We start from the raw sequence: 14,680 nt of genomic DNA on the forward strand, positions 1-14,680 counted from the left end.
GGAAAATAACCATGCCACATATAAACTAAATAATGTAGATTTTAATATTACTGATTGCAAAAAGGATTTGGGAATTCTGGTTAGCAGTAATCTAAAACCAAGACAACAGTGCATAAGGGTTCGCAATAAAGGTAACAGAATCCTTGGCTTCATATCAAGAAGAATAAATAAAGGGAGTCCTCAGGTTGTTCTTCAACTCTATATAGCCTTGGTTAAGCCTCATTTAGATTATGCTGCACTGTTTTGGTCACTGTATTACAGAATGGATATAAATGCACTGAAAAACGTACAAAGGAGGATGGCAAAGTTGATCCCATGTATCAGAAATCTTCCCTATGAGGATGGACTGAGGGCCCTGAATTTGCACTCTCTAGAAAGTCATAGAATTAGGGGGGATAAGATTGAGGTGTATAAATGGAAGACAGGAATAAATAAAGGGGGTGTAAATAGCTTGCTAGAAATATCTAGACTAGATAGGACTTGCAGCAATGGCTTTAAGCTGGAAAAATTCAGATTCAGTAAGGATATAGGGAGGCACTGGCTTGATAATAAGGTTGTCGATGAGCGGAACAAACTCCTGAGTACAGTTATAGAGGCTAAAATGTTGTGTAGTTTTAAAAATAAGTTAGATAAATACATGAGTGGGTGCGGGGGGGTGTGAGCTAGACCTGACTAGCTTGTGCTACTAGGTCAGATGCCGTGCTTCTTCCTTAGGTGAATGTGACCTGACCTGACTAGGTTGGGGCATTGGCTTAAGCCTTTAGGGGACTTGGACCTGCCTCGCTTGGCCCAGTAGGCCTGCTGCAGTGTTCCTTCTTTCCTTCTTTCAAGCTGACTTGAATAACTATAGACCAATATCTAACTTACCACTGCTCTCTAAAATTTTTGAAAAAATTAATTCATTGACGGATCTATTCCTACCTTGTCTCACACAACATATTAAACCCTTGTCAGTTTGGATTCAGGAATAATAAAAGCACGAATGATGCTATCATACACATGCTAGAACTAATATATACTGCACTCGAAAAGAAAAGTCCCGCTGGGCATTTTCATTGATTTACGTAAAGCTTTCGATACAGTCGACCATGAACTGCTGTACACCAAATTAACGCACTATGGTATCAGAGGCCACTCCCTCAACTACCTAAAATCATACCTTAGTAACCGAACTCAATATGTGTATGCAAATGATGCAAACTCTTCCACCCAACCAATCACAGTAGGAGTCCCACAAGGAAGTGTCCTCGGACCTCTCCTCTTTCTCATCTACATTATTGATCTACCGAATGCATCACAGCTACTCAAACCCATATTATTTGCAGATGACACTACATATGTCTTTTCCCACCCAAACACAGTCATACTAGCAAACACAGTCAATGCTGAATTGCAGAAAATATCTACCTGGATGATGACTATTAAACTTACCCTGAATACTGATAAAACCTATTTCATTCAGTTTGGAAACAAAGCTGCAAATGATCCGATTAACATAAAGCTAAATGGATCACCAGTCACAAGACTCGCAGAGGGAAAATTCCTAGGTATCCACCTTGACAGTAGCCTTAAGTTCCGGACACACATACAACAAATCACCAAGAAAATCTCCAAGACTGTAGGCATACTATCAAAGATATGGTACTACATTCCACAATCAGCTCTCCTGGCACTGTACCATACACTCATATACCCTTATCTTGCATATGGAATTTGTGCATATGGATCAACAACATCCAGTCACCTAAAACCCTTCATAACCCAGCAAAAGGCAGCAGTAAGAATGATAGTGAATTCCCACTCCCACCAGCATACTCCACCAATTTTCAAAAGTCTGAATCTGCTCACCATTAAGAACATCCATACTTATTGATATGCCTACTACATACACAGAACAATACATGCAAATATAAACCCTCCACTCAAACTTCTCACCAACTTAAACAGGACACATGACCACAACACAAGACAGATCTCTTTTTGATATGCCTCATGTCCATATCACACTGTGTAAAAACTCTATGCACATAAAGAGCCCTAAAATATGGAATTCATTACCAGAAGATATTAAAGTAACCATCTGAAAATCAGTTTAAGACTCTTCTCAAAAGCCACTTAATCACCCTAGACTAAACGCTAAATACTCGTTACACACACACTCGCCTATGTACTCCCACATCATAACTTCAACAATCACTTTGAACCTTTTATCCATTGTTGACAGGAATATAATTGAACCATTGTTTTCACAAAAAGCAATTTAGACTATATGAATATATCCTTTGTCTTATACAATTTTAATTCAACTATAATTAATAATCTACTGTTCAACTATGAAATAATTACTGTCCTACTGTACAACTATGATATAATCCTTAGTGTTAAGTAGTCTGTAAGCCAATGTTAAGTTGGCCCATAATGCCTAGGCATAATAGAGGCTCTCTTTGCATTGCAACCCACTATTGTAAATATATAATCCAATGTACTTTTGCAAAGACATAAAAAAAATAAAAAAAATAAATAAATGTCTATTCACTCTGATATCCAATCCTTTATTGCCTAGATGTTTTGCTCCTCTCATCTTGCTATTTTCTATTCACACTTTTAATTGTTTTCTTTGAATCACCTTCCCAGATTCATTGACTCACTTCTGCAGCTTCTTTTGGGAACTTCCTAAAAGAGCAATTGTGACAGTTACTACCTTGTAGCAGATTATCTGGTGATCTCTCATCTCTCACAACACACTGGGATTGGCTTCTTTTACATCTCCATTTATAAATATGCTAAACAATCATGGTAACATCACACATTCCTCAGGCTCATTTTTATTTGAAAATAGTCCTTTCTGCATACCCTAACCTGAGTCTCCCTTTTTGCTTTAGAACTTTACTACATTGGAACCTCTGTGGAAATGAATGGTATAAAATACCGACACAATGGAAATATAAACACATATGCAGTTTAATGTGATCCTTTATTGACAATGTTTCACCCACACAGTGGGCTTTTTCAAGTCTTGTGATTTGAAAAAGCCCACTGTGTGGGCATATGTGTTTATATTCACATTGGAACCTCTACTTGCGAGTTTAATCCGTTCCATGACCTTGCTCACAACTGGATTTGCTCATTTGCAGAGTCAATTTTTCTTATTTAAATTAATTGAAGTGCAATTAATCCGTTCCAGTGGAATTCTGTACTTCAATAATTTAGCTAATATCAACTTTATGGCTTATTTATCTATCTCACTTGATCTAATATGACATAATAAACAATATAAATAACATAGAAACCTGATAATACTCTAAAATGAATAAAATATGTAATTCATGTAGTGGTATGGGCATTGTCGGCTGTGGACAACAGTTTGTCTGGAGACCAGACAAAGTACTGCTTGAATAATTTCGCTAATATCATCTATACAGCTTATTTATCTATCACAGTTCATCTAATATGACATAACAAACAATATAAATAACATAGAAACATAATATATACTCTAGTATGAATAAAATGTCATTATACATGTATATGTGGCGGCGGCGGCTGATGAGTGTTTGGAGACAGGACAAAATACTCGTTGAATATTTTGCTGTCATTAACTCTACGGCTTATTTATCTATCACAGTTCATCTAATATGACATAACAAACAATATAAATACAGTGGAACCTCAAAAATCGAACGTATCGCATATCGAACGTTTCGAAAATAGGACCATTTTTTAGGACAAACTGTGTCCCTATTATTGAACGAGCCCCTATTTTCGGACCGTTGGGTACGGGACTTGTCTGCCGCCCGCTCTGTCCGCATCCCCGCGCAGGCGCCGTGAGCAGTCTAGCTTTGTTTATGCTTGAGTGAACACTAACCTGCGCTCCCATTCATGCATTTTACAATTATTTCGTTGTGTTTAGTGCTTGTGAGACTGTGAAATAAGCTGCCATGGGGCCAAAGAAACTTGCTAGTGGTACCCCTGAGGTAAAGAAAGTGAGTAACACCATAGATGTGAAGAAGGAAATAATACAGAAGTATGAGAGTGGTGTGAGACTTGTTGAGCTTGCCAGGATGTGTGGGAAAAAAAGTCGACCATCGGTTCTATCCTGTCAAAGAAAGAACAAATCAAGGAAGCTGATGTTGCGAAAGGTGTTAATATAGGGAGTGGATGAGGTGCCTTCTTCAAAGATTAAGGAGATTTGTGCCAAGTGGAATGATGTCCAAATGTTTGTGCAGAAGTACCATCCTGAGGAAGCTCAAACAAGCCATCTTTGCAACAAGTTCAGTGGCAGAACCATGTCCCATTTTAGGGAAATGTTAAAGAGGCGCCAGAAACAGAGGACTGTGGACAGTTATTTTGTGAGACAGGGGTCCAGTGACTCTCAAGCTGGTCCTAGTGGCATTAAAAGACAGAGAAGGGAAGTAACCCCAGAGAGGGCTTTACCTGAAGTCCTCATGGAGGGGGATTCTCCTACCAAACACTAACCCCAACTCCCTCTCTCCTCCCTATCTTCCAGATGCCATCACCAGTCTTCAATAAAGGTAAGTAAAAATGTTATTTTATATGTATTACTATACATAATTAAAAACTATAGTATTTGTTGTATGTAAAACTGTAATTAATCTCTATAAAATGTATTTTTTGTGTGAATATTTTTGGGTTTCTGGAACGGATTAATTGTATTTCCATTATTTCTTATGGGAAATATTGCTTTGAATTTCAGACTTTTTGAATTTAGAACTAGCTCCTGGAATGGATTAAGTTCGATTTTTGAGGTTCCACTGTAACATAGAAACCTGATACATACTCTAGAATGAATAAAATGTCATTATGTATGTGGCGGCAGCAGCGGCGGCCGACAAGAGCTTGTCTGGAGACAGGACAAAATACTACTTGAATATTTCGCTATCATCAACTCTACGGCTTATTTATCTATCACAGCTCATCTAATATGAAATAATAAACAATGTAAATAACATAGAAACCTGATATATACTCTAGAATGAATAAAATATGTCATTATGTAACAGGTGGTGGCAGCCACAACTGCTCCCTCTTTGTTGTGGTAAACACTGCCATCTAGTGATGGCCTTTTGAAGCCGTCTATTATTATAATTATTATGTAGTACCTTATTATTATATATGTATTATTATTACATTATGCAGGATTACCAAAACTGTTGTCCAGAGGGCTGAGGAAGGGTTGTTGAGGTGGTTCGGACATGTAGAGAGAATGGAGCGAAACAGAGTGACTTCAAGAGTGTATCAGTCTGTAGTGGAAGGAAGGCGGGGTAGGGGTCGGCCTAGGAAAGGTTGGAGGGAGGGGGTAAAGGAGGTTTTGTGTGCGAGGGGCTTGGACTTCCAGCAGGCATGCGTGAGCGTGTTTGATAGGAGTGAATGGAGACAAATGGTTTTTAATACTTGACGTGCTGTTGGAGTGTGAGCAAAGTAACATTTATGAAGGGGTTCAGGGAAACTGGCAGGCCGGGCTTGAGTCCTGGAGATGGGAAGTACAGTGCCTGCACTCTGAAGGAGGGGTGTTAATGTTGCAGTTTTATAACTGTAGTGTAAAGCACCCTTCTGGCAAGACAGTGATGGAGTGAATGATGGTGAAAGTTTTTCTTTTTCGGGCCACCCTGCCTTGGTGGGAATCGGCCAGTGTGATAATAAAAATAAAATAATATTATATGTATTATAATATTATATGTATTACAGGAAGGCCCCACTTATACGGCGGGTTAGGTTCCAGGCTACCGCCGTAAAGCGGAAACCGCCGTAAAGTGGAACACCCTTTTTTTCCACTTACAAATGCATACAAACACTAGATAACAAGTTTACACTAACATATATTAAGTTAGCAATAGAACCAGGCATCAAAAAACAATAAAAAAGTACAATACACACATAGTGCACTCATTACTTACCTTAAAATATTTATAGTCTTAATCTAGGGTGAGACAAGTAGTATTTATTGTAAGAAATCAAGTGTGGTATGTATTGTAATAAGCCAGGCTACCTTACCAGGCCACCCCACCCACACATACTATTCTATGATATTTAAGCATCCCAGAGCGATAAAATGTATATACAGTTCACTCATTACTTACCTTAAAATATTTGTAGTCTTAATGTAGGGTCAGGAGTAAGTAAGTAATTATCAGAGTATATATAAAATATGAAATAACTTTTAAAAACATTTGAAATTTTGGAGTTTCCAGACAAAATGGAGAGACTTAGTGCTTACTGAGCTCATGGAGAATGTAAACAAACAGGGTGGGGCAGGGTGACCGTATTAGAAAGTCAGGTGGGGGGAGCCGTATAGTGAGTTTTGGTCATAATTTGAAATGTCCGTATTAGCGGAACGCCGTAAAGTGAAACGCCGTAAAGCGGGGCCTTCCTGTATATTATTATATGTATTATATTATTATTATTATTGTATTAGATTATTATACTATTATTTTTTTTTTCAACAACGTATGTATTATTGTTATACATATTATTATTATTTTTATTATTATTATTACAATATAAATAATTTGTAATTTTTATTCACACAAAAAATATAAGATTTACCGTTATGCCTTATTGCAATAATTGTATAAATAATGTCAACCCATTCACGACTGCATATTGGAATGGACAGTGATGTCATTTGTTTACTCTTGAACATAGTCAAGCAAATGAGCATTTCTCCCTCGTTGAGCTCAGTTTCAAGGTACTTTTCCTCATGAAAGCAATCAAAATCATATCTATTTCTGTAATATATCTTCTATTCTATCAAATGAAACCAAAAAAACGAGAACACAACCATAAAAACCATACGAAAATACCACTAATGGGTGGCTAATTGCTGAGAAGCGAACTCCATTATTTATACTTCGATTTCTTTCATTTTTGGTGTACATTAAGAAGTATCTTTCCATCATACATTGCCCAAGTTTCAATAAGATAGTTCAACAAACAAATGAGATACAATTCCCTAGATCAAGAGCAAGAGTCCCTCACCAGCGTCAAGGAACCTCCTTTGAGGTCTGCTCGCTTATGGAAATTTTGCTCGCGTATGGAAGCAAAACTCAACCCATCGACTGATCGTATTTGGAAAAACTCGCACATGGATGCGCTTGCAAGTGGAGGTTCCACTGTACTTTTATTAACCTACTACCTATTTCATTGGTTGGCAACATCTGCCACATTTATTCCCTATCCACCCAATTATGTCTTTCCTAATTATGTAAATGTGACAAACTATTCTTTATCCTTATCTAAGTATTATACACTTATATACTTCACTGTAAACAGTCTACATATCCTCTACCCTTCCTAAATCCTGTGTTCCTCTACATTCCTGCTTTGGTTTACCCCTAACCATTTTCAATAATAATTGTACTGTACAGTGTATTTGGTATACTCAGTAGGCTTATTTCCTCATAACTTCTACTTTTTTCCTATCACATTTTGATTAACTAGAAATCCAATTTCTATTCCTCTTGGCTTATTCACAAATAACCCACACATAGAAGAGAGGAGCTTACGACAACGTTTCGGTCCGACTTGGACCATTTACAAAGTCACACTAACGAAAAGGAGCAGGATGGGTATTATAGGCAAGAGGTGGTAGTAGTAGTAGTAGTAGTAGTGGTGGTAGTAGTGGAGGGAAGGAAGTAGTAGTGGGGAGGTAGTAAGAGTAGGAGGGGCCAGTCAAATACTAAGAAAGAGGAGCCCTGCAGGGGAGCTAGGTGCCCACAAAGGGTAAGAGCAAGAACACCAAGGGGGAGGGGAACAGATAAATAAATAAAGAAGGAACAAATACGCAGAAGAAAGACAACCCAAAGGAGAAAAAGGAAAGAGGAAAGGGGAAGAAGGAGAAGAAAAAAGGGAGGAATCAGGTTAGGTCACGAGTGTTCTGAAGTTTGGAGCATTTTACAATGTAGTGGGAGAGGAAGGCATCTACAGAGACGAAGCCAGGACTAAGATTCATACAAGGAAAGTTGTGTATTAGGGAGGATTCGACCAGACAGTGACTGTTAAAGTTGGAAGAAGGGAAGACAGCTTTAGCAGAAGACCAGTCAATAGGATGGCTGTGATCTCTGACGTGACAGAAAAGAGCATTGTTAGTGTCGGCAAGTTTAACACTATTTTTGTGCTCCCTAAGTCTGTTGGAAAGAGATTGACCAGTTTCTCCAAAGTATTGAAGAGGGCAGGAGGAACAAGAAATAGAGTAGACACCAGGAGCATCTGTAGAGGGAGGAGAGGTATGAATGAGATTAGTGCGAAGAGTGTTAGTCTGGCGGAAAGTAAGTTTGATGTCTAAGGAATGGAGAGAGTTGTTGAGATTTGAAAGACCGGAAATGTACGGAAGGCAGAGGACAGAAGAGTTCCCAGGAGTAGAGAGTTTGGGAGAGAAGAAACTACGTTTAGCACGTGAGAAGGCAGAGGCAATGAAATGGGAAGGGTAGCCAAGACGGGAAAATGAATTATGAAGAGTGGAAATTTCGGATTGAAGGAACTGAGGATCAAATGTGCGGAGAGCACGGAGAAAGAGGGAGACAAGAACACTTTTCTTGACAGAGGAAGCATGATAAGAAAAGTAGTGAATGTGCATATATATATACCCATCCTGCTCTCCTTTTCATTAGTGTGACTTTGTAAATGGTCCAAGTCGGACTGAAATGTCGTCGTAAGCTCTTCTCTTCTATGTGCGGGTTATTTGTGTATTGTTCCAGTCACGGTATTGTGCGTTTTTTGTTACCTCTGGGCTTAATTTGGGCAGCATGCAGTGTTGAGAATTTGTTTCTCTAGATAGCCATTGCCTAACTCTGGAACACTTGCATTTCATTTTATGCAGTCTTAGTTGTAGTTGTAGATGGGTAGAAGACAAGTTGATATCATTTCATAGTTTCTCATTAGTACAATATTGAAAAGTATTGTTGAGTGTCATGTACTGTACTGAAGAGCTATTGAAATACTGCAGTTTCCCCGTATCCGCAGGTGATACGTTCCAAGACTTATTGTGGTTAGTACCGAACCCTGTATGTGTCATTTTACGTTGTGTGTATATGTGTATGCTTCTAAACTGTTGTATTCTGAGCACCTCTGCAAAAACAGTGATAATGTGCGAGTGTGGTGAAAGTGTTGAATGATGATGAAAGTATTTTCTTTTTGGGGATTTTCTTTCTTTTTTGGGTCACTCTGCCTCGGTGGGAGATGGCCGACTTGTTGAAAAAAAAAAAAAATACATACCTATAAGATTTAATTGATAAATTGCACACAATTAGTCGAGAATTAGCACTTTTCACAGATGGGAAGTACTTCACAGCTTTTCTTAGGCTTTGAAGAACTGCCAGAAATACCTTTGCGCTTTGGGGCCGTTATTAAGCAAAATAAGGGCTATTTTTGGGCTACTGTAACTGAAACCATGGAAACCAAATCTGTGGATACGGGGGTTCTACTTTATTTTGCAAACTGAACAACTGGGTTGATTTCATCCCAGATGTACCTTTCAGGCATCGTACTAATCCTTGGTAGGTTATAAATTTAGTTTTTATATGAATTGAGTGATGAGTTATAACATTAAAAATGTTTGAAAATTTACAGTGCACAGAACTGCTCTAAGATACTGTACTTTTTTAACACTGGTTCCTGTATATTGGCAATCACTTTGGGTACATACTGTAATATAAATATGTACTGTATATGTAAATAATTCTGTTATGAAATGTACTAGTTGTAGCTATAGCACTGCAGGTTTTTCTGGGAGAAAAATTGTCGTAGAAGTAGTATCTGGATATAAGGGCAATAAGAGCTAGAAAATGTTAGTTACCCTTGGTAGATAACTTTGTCAGGATTTTGAGAAGTCTGTCCTAAGTTTCATTATTGTTGCTGTTGTAATGTTAAACAAATAGTAATTTTGTGCTTTACGAATTATAGCATTTATCCAATATCTACAGATACAGTATTTTATTTTTATTACAGGAAATTTAAAATTACTGAGAGCTGTTAGTTAATTTTAAACAAAATATAGAAAAATTTAACACATTTTAGTTAATATAGTTGCTTTGATTGTATTAAAGATCTATAACTGCTGGAAGAATGCTACCTACACTTTATTCACATCTTCGATAGCAATAGCCTTTCTTAAATAATCTTGAAAGAGGAATTAAACTAAGATTGCAACTCATTAAACTTTTTTTTTTTTTTTTACACAAGTTTGTTCCTGTGATATTTTGAACATGAAGTTAAAAGGGGAGCATTTACAATACCCTTTGGTATAATCTTGGTATTTGCACTGGTATGTACCTGTTTGAAACAAAAGTACGTGTACAGGGATTTATATTGCATAAAAGTATTTTTATTAGAAAATCTATATGAAAAAACTTAGTGCATGGTTGCTGCCATCTTACAGTGGACTGCAACTTTATTTTCTTTTTAACAGGCCTAGTCTGAAACCTATTATCTCTTTGCATGCCATGCTTAGAATGAATTTTTTTTTTCTTTCATATTTTCAGCCAATTTTTATTTCTAAGTCTACAGCAGTTCTGTAGTGGTTTGGACTCCATGATGCTAGTTTATTCTTGATTAAAAATACAGTAGTGATTTTTGCTTGGTGTATATCTTTGTCTTTGGAATGAACATAATATTGTGCTTGAATTTTTCAATAGTTTTCCAAACTTTTGTCTCTTCAGACTTGTGTATCTTTTGATTCATGAAGTTTTGGTACTGCCGAACAGTAGTGTTAAAATATACTGGAATGCATTATTGAAATTAGCTTGTTTTATCCTTTGCTTGAAAGTTATTTAAAAATAGCTATTGTAATACAAGAAATTACCAGTATTTATAGTATTTTGTACAGTAACAATAATTAAAAACTATCTCTTTTTTTTTTTTACGGCAAACAATGTGCAGCATGAATCTTTATTTACACATTGGGGTTTGATGTGTTTTTAGATTACTGCGATGTTACAGGATGTCTATGGGCAGTCCTTGGATGATGACTATGAATACTCTCAGGCTGTCTATGAAGACGACGAGCAACCTGTCACCCGCCGTATGGGCTGCAATCATTATTCTGACAACGAACGTAGAACTTCACAAATGTCACAACAATCCAACCAAGCCTCATCGCCACAGGTATATTTATATAAGTACTTGCTCATCCTTTATTCAGACTATTTAAAGATGAAAATTTTTGTTGTGTCATCAATACATTCATGCCCTTCCTAGTCATAAATTATTTTTATTATGATTTTGCGAGTCTTCCTAGTCATATTTTCTAATGTGTATGCAAAATTTAAAGATGTTGCTTGTATAAATAAAACAAATAACATGTAGTATATTGTATTTATAACTTTTACATGATATTATAAGTGACAAATTGCAAAATTGTCATTACTGTAGAAAATGTCATTGAATCTGATATAATTAAGATCTCATGAAGTTAAATTTAAATTTCATGGGGTTGTAATAGTTTTGTCTTGGCGAGATCATCAGATGAAGATGGCACATTGTGTGAGTTATGGCATTTTATTTGAAGACATTTCTTTCACCAGGACCCAGGCAATTTATGAACTTATGTCCCAGGTGGACGAAATAACTTCATTTAAAATAGCATAATCCAAACATTGTCATTATCATCATGCTATTGGTAATTATTATTGTTTTTTTTATAATATCACCAGATCTTTATTTTATTAAGATCTATACTTTAGGGTGATATTCCTTGAATCCTATTATTAATCACTGAGAGAAACTACAGTATTTGTAAATAACATGACATTAGAGAAGTGTATTAGCTGTCTAACTTGAAAGCAATGTTACTGTTGAGTAATCAGTTATTTAACAGAATTTATATAAAATAAAAAGGCTAGTGGCACTCTTCAATCCTATGAACTGTTTGATAAAGAACTTTGAAATTTTTCTTTTTGGTCTGTTTACAGATAAGCTATTTTTCTTTATTATACAGTACAGTATTTAATCACTGTCAACCACAGACTTTGTGAATCTAAATTTTTTCAATTACCAAAATAAGAAATGGGAGGATCAAGCCTCCATCATTCCTTGTTCTGAGTGACCCCAAAAGGGTTTTGTCAGTTCAAATCAATATACTACTACTGCTACTAAAAAAATAATAATAAAAATTATTTCTAACCTTGAACATCGCTGGTAAACAAGTTTAAAAAGAGTGTTCCAAGTTTTGTTTATTATTAAAAGGGTGTTTTATGTATATATGTAGTTAACATGCATTTTTTATTGAAAGTGGAGTTGGAGGTGAACTCTTAATCAGTATTTAACAGGGTTTTCATCTGAAGTGTGACCATCATTGGAAACATCTTAGTCCATGGGTTAAGGCTGAAATAAAGGGCTTATTTATATGAGCTAATTAATGTAGCATAATATTTGTTTGACTAATGGGTGATGGTTGGTCATGGAGGTAAATGCTGCCACAGTAGACGGTTAAATGGTACACAGGCAGATGATACATTGCAGCAACATTATGGAGGGAGAAGAGGAAGCCACTCAAGGCAACAGACGTGTAACTCAGCTATAGAGAACAACCAGTACACTAGAAGGCTCTCCAACTCTCAGGTGAGGGCCAGTGTAGCAACACATGGCCACAGAGGCTTGGTAGAAGTTGGCATCACAAGAAGTAAATGTGAAATGTGATTTTTTTTTTTCGGAACAGCTGCTAAAATAGTTACCCATAATTGGAACACTAATTAGTCATAAAAATTGATTGGTTGTGTGATATTAACTGCTTGCTAACAGGTTGGTGGAATATAAGCACATTACTAATATTTGCATGAGTTTTATGGGATAGCACAAATGGATACAATAATTAGTAAATCACTAACTTTCACAAAAATGCTTTAGATATGAGCTATGTGATTGAAGTATTATACTGTGTGAATTTACATAAGCTAGAAAAAATTACTGTATTTGACTTAGAGGAGCACACACTATGCTTTATAAGCATATATATAATGTACTGATGCTATGTAATTCTCCAATAATGCAGTTAATACAGTAAATCCTCTCATAGCATGCAAGTTATGAACCTGAAAATTGACACCTTATGAAAAACAACATTGTGTAAAGTGAAGAACTTGTGGGGGGAATAGGATTACATTCCAGACACTTCCAAATTTGTCAGTCAGTTTCTGTTACTATACAACTACATAAAAATTGCTGCAGTTAGCTTTTCATTTTTACTTAGCTACTACTTGAAGAATATTGGGAGGGTTAACGGGAGCCCACTAGGGTGTGCTGGATGTAGGATGGTTGATCAGCTGACGCACGCTAAGTGCATGTCAGCATTGTAAAATTAAAATCCATATTTCCTCACCAAATTGCACCATATGCATAAGCACTCGCTATACTTATACCAAACAAAGATATACTAAAGGTGAATGCATTTAGAAAAGTAATAACCAAGTTAAATAAATTAATACTGTAATTAAATGATGTGGGAAGCTATGTCTGGGAGATCTGGAGAGATCTGATAGCTGGCTTGAACTCCCAGTAATAATGTGAGATTGCAGATATTTGCCTTTAATTCTTCAATATATTGAATATCTGAAGTCTGTGTATTGCTTTTATTTTATGTGATCTATGCATGAGTGAGAGGCCAATAATGTCTTATGTGGAAAAGAAAGTAAGAAGTCTGCTACACTACACTCTTCAGCCAAAGTCAGAGTGAGCAAGGTATTAGAGGGGAAATACCCATCCCCACCTCCACCTGCTGATTCTGACTTTGGTTCTCAGTAATATTGTGAGAATGCAGATTTTGTCAAACTTTTCAGTAAATTTCTGAAATGTTTACAACTTTAATTTCACATGATTTATGCACGATGGGCCAATAATACCATGGTTAGCGGATGAGAAAGTGAGTCAGCCATACCAGAGTGAAGTCTGATATAACAGAAAATTAACGTGCATCCACCTCTCTGAAAATATTACTTTTGTATTGACATGTGAAAAGGGGCAGCAGATGCCAGGGGACTTGCCCATATGTCTCCCCTCATTTTATTAGACAGTCAAACAAATATTACATTACCTTATATATCAAGATGTGGGGAATCTTCCAAATTCACTGATGTGCTTGGGCAGTCAACAGTGTCGTGGCTGCTTACGTCTAAGTCATGATATATACTGCATTCCCACTAAATAACTTCGTTTAACTCCATGGGGAAATGGAACAGAATTCTCCCTCCATAAGCCATGCGTGTCGTAAGAGGCGAATAAATTGCTCGGAGCAAGGGGCTAGTAACCCCTTCTGTATATATTGCTTAATTTAAAAAAAGAAACTTTCGTTTTTCTTTTTGGATCACCCTGCCTCAGTGGGATATGACCAGTTTGTTGAAAGAACAACAACAACTTTATTTAAGCACCCTTTATTACCAGTTTCCAACATTTTCAACACGTAAAAATACAGCTAAAGTAGATAAATCACAGTAAAAGGCATAAAAATGTATAATTAGTGTGGTGATGATTGTGTATGATACTGAACTTCTGTGGATTTTTTATATTAGTTCACATTCAGTATTCTTTTCAGACTCTTGATACAGGCATTTTAGAGCTTAAGCATTCATGAATTATATAAGTTTTAAGAAACGTTATTTAAGAAAAATGCTGTCTAGTGGATATGATTTGCTCTTGCTTGATATTAATGGTAGGAGGCTTAGGGGCACCACTT

The 14,680-nt window shown here is 36.5% G+C and overlaps 1 protein-coding gene across 12 annotated transcripts in view; it reads left to right on the plus strand.

Annotated features, from left to right (window-relative positions):
* Positions 1-14,680, plus strand: part of LOC128702903 (uncharacterized protein F09G8.5) — a 138,326-nt gene that overhangs the window by 45,939 nt on the left and 77,707 nt on the right. For 5 of the 12 annotated variants that reach the window (XM_070102599.1, XM_070102607.1, XM_070102601.1 and 2 more), the window contains exons 6-7: positions 10,954-11,118; positions 12,457-12,573. In XM_070102599.1, the coding sequence (XP_069958700.1) occupies positions 10,954-11,118; positions 12,457-12,573 (282 nt within the window). The remainder of the gene's footprint in view (positions 1-10,953; positions 11,119-12,456; positions 12,574-14,680) is intronic. The other 7 variants (XM_070102600.1, XM_070102610.1, XM_070102605.1 and 4 more) reach the window with 3 other exon arrangements.

This window comes from Cherax quadricarinatus, chromosome 82 (assembly GCF_038502225.1).
Source record: "Cherax quadricarinatus isolate ZL_2023a chromosome 82, ASM3850222v1, whole genome shotgun sequence".
NCBI lineage: Eukaryota > Metazoa > Arthropoda > Malacostraca > Decapoda > Parastacidae > Cherax > Cherax quadricarinatus.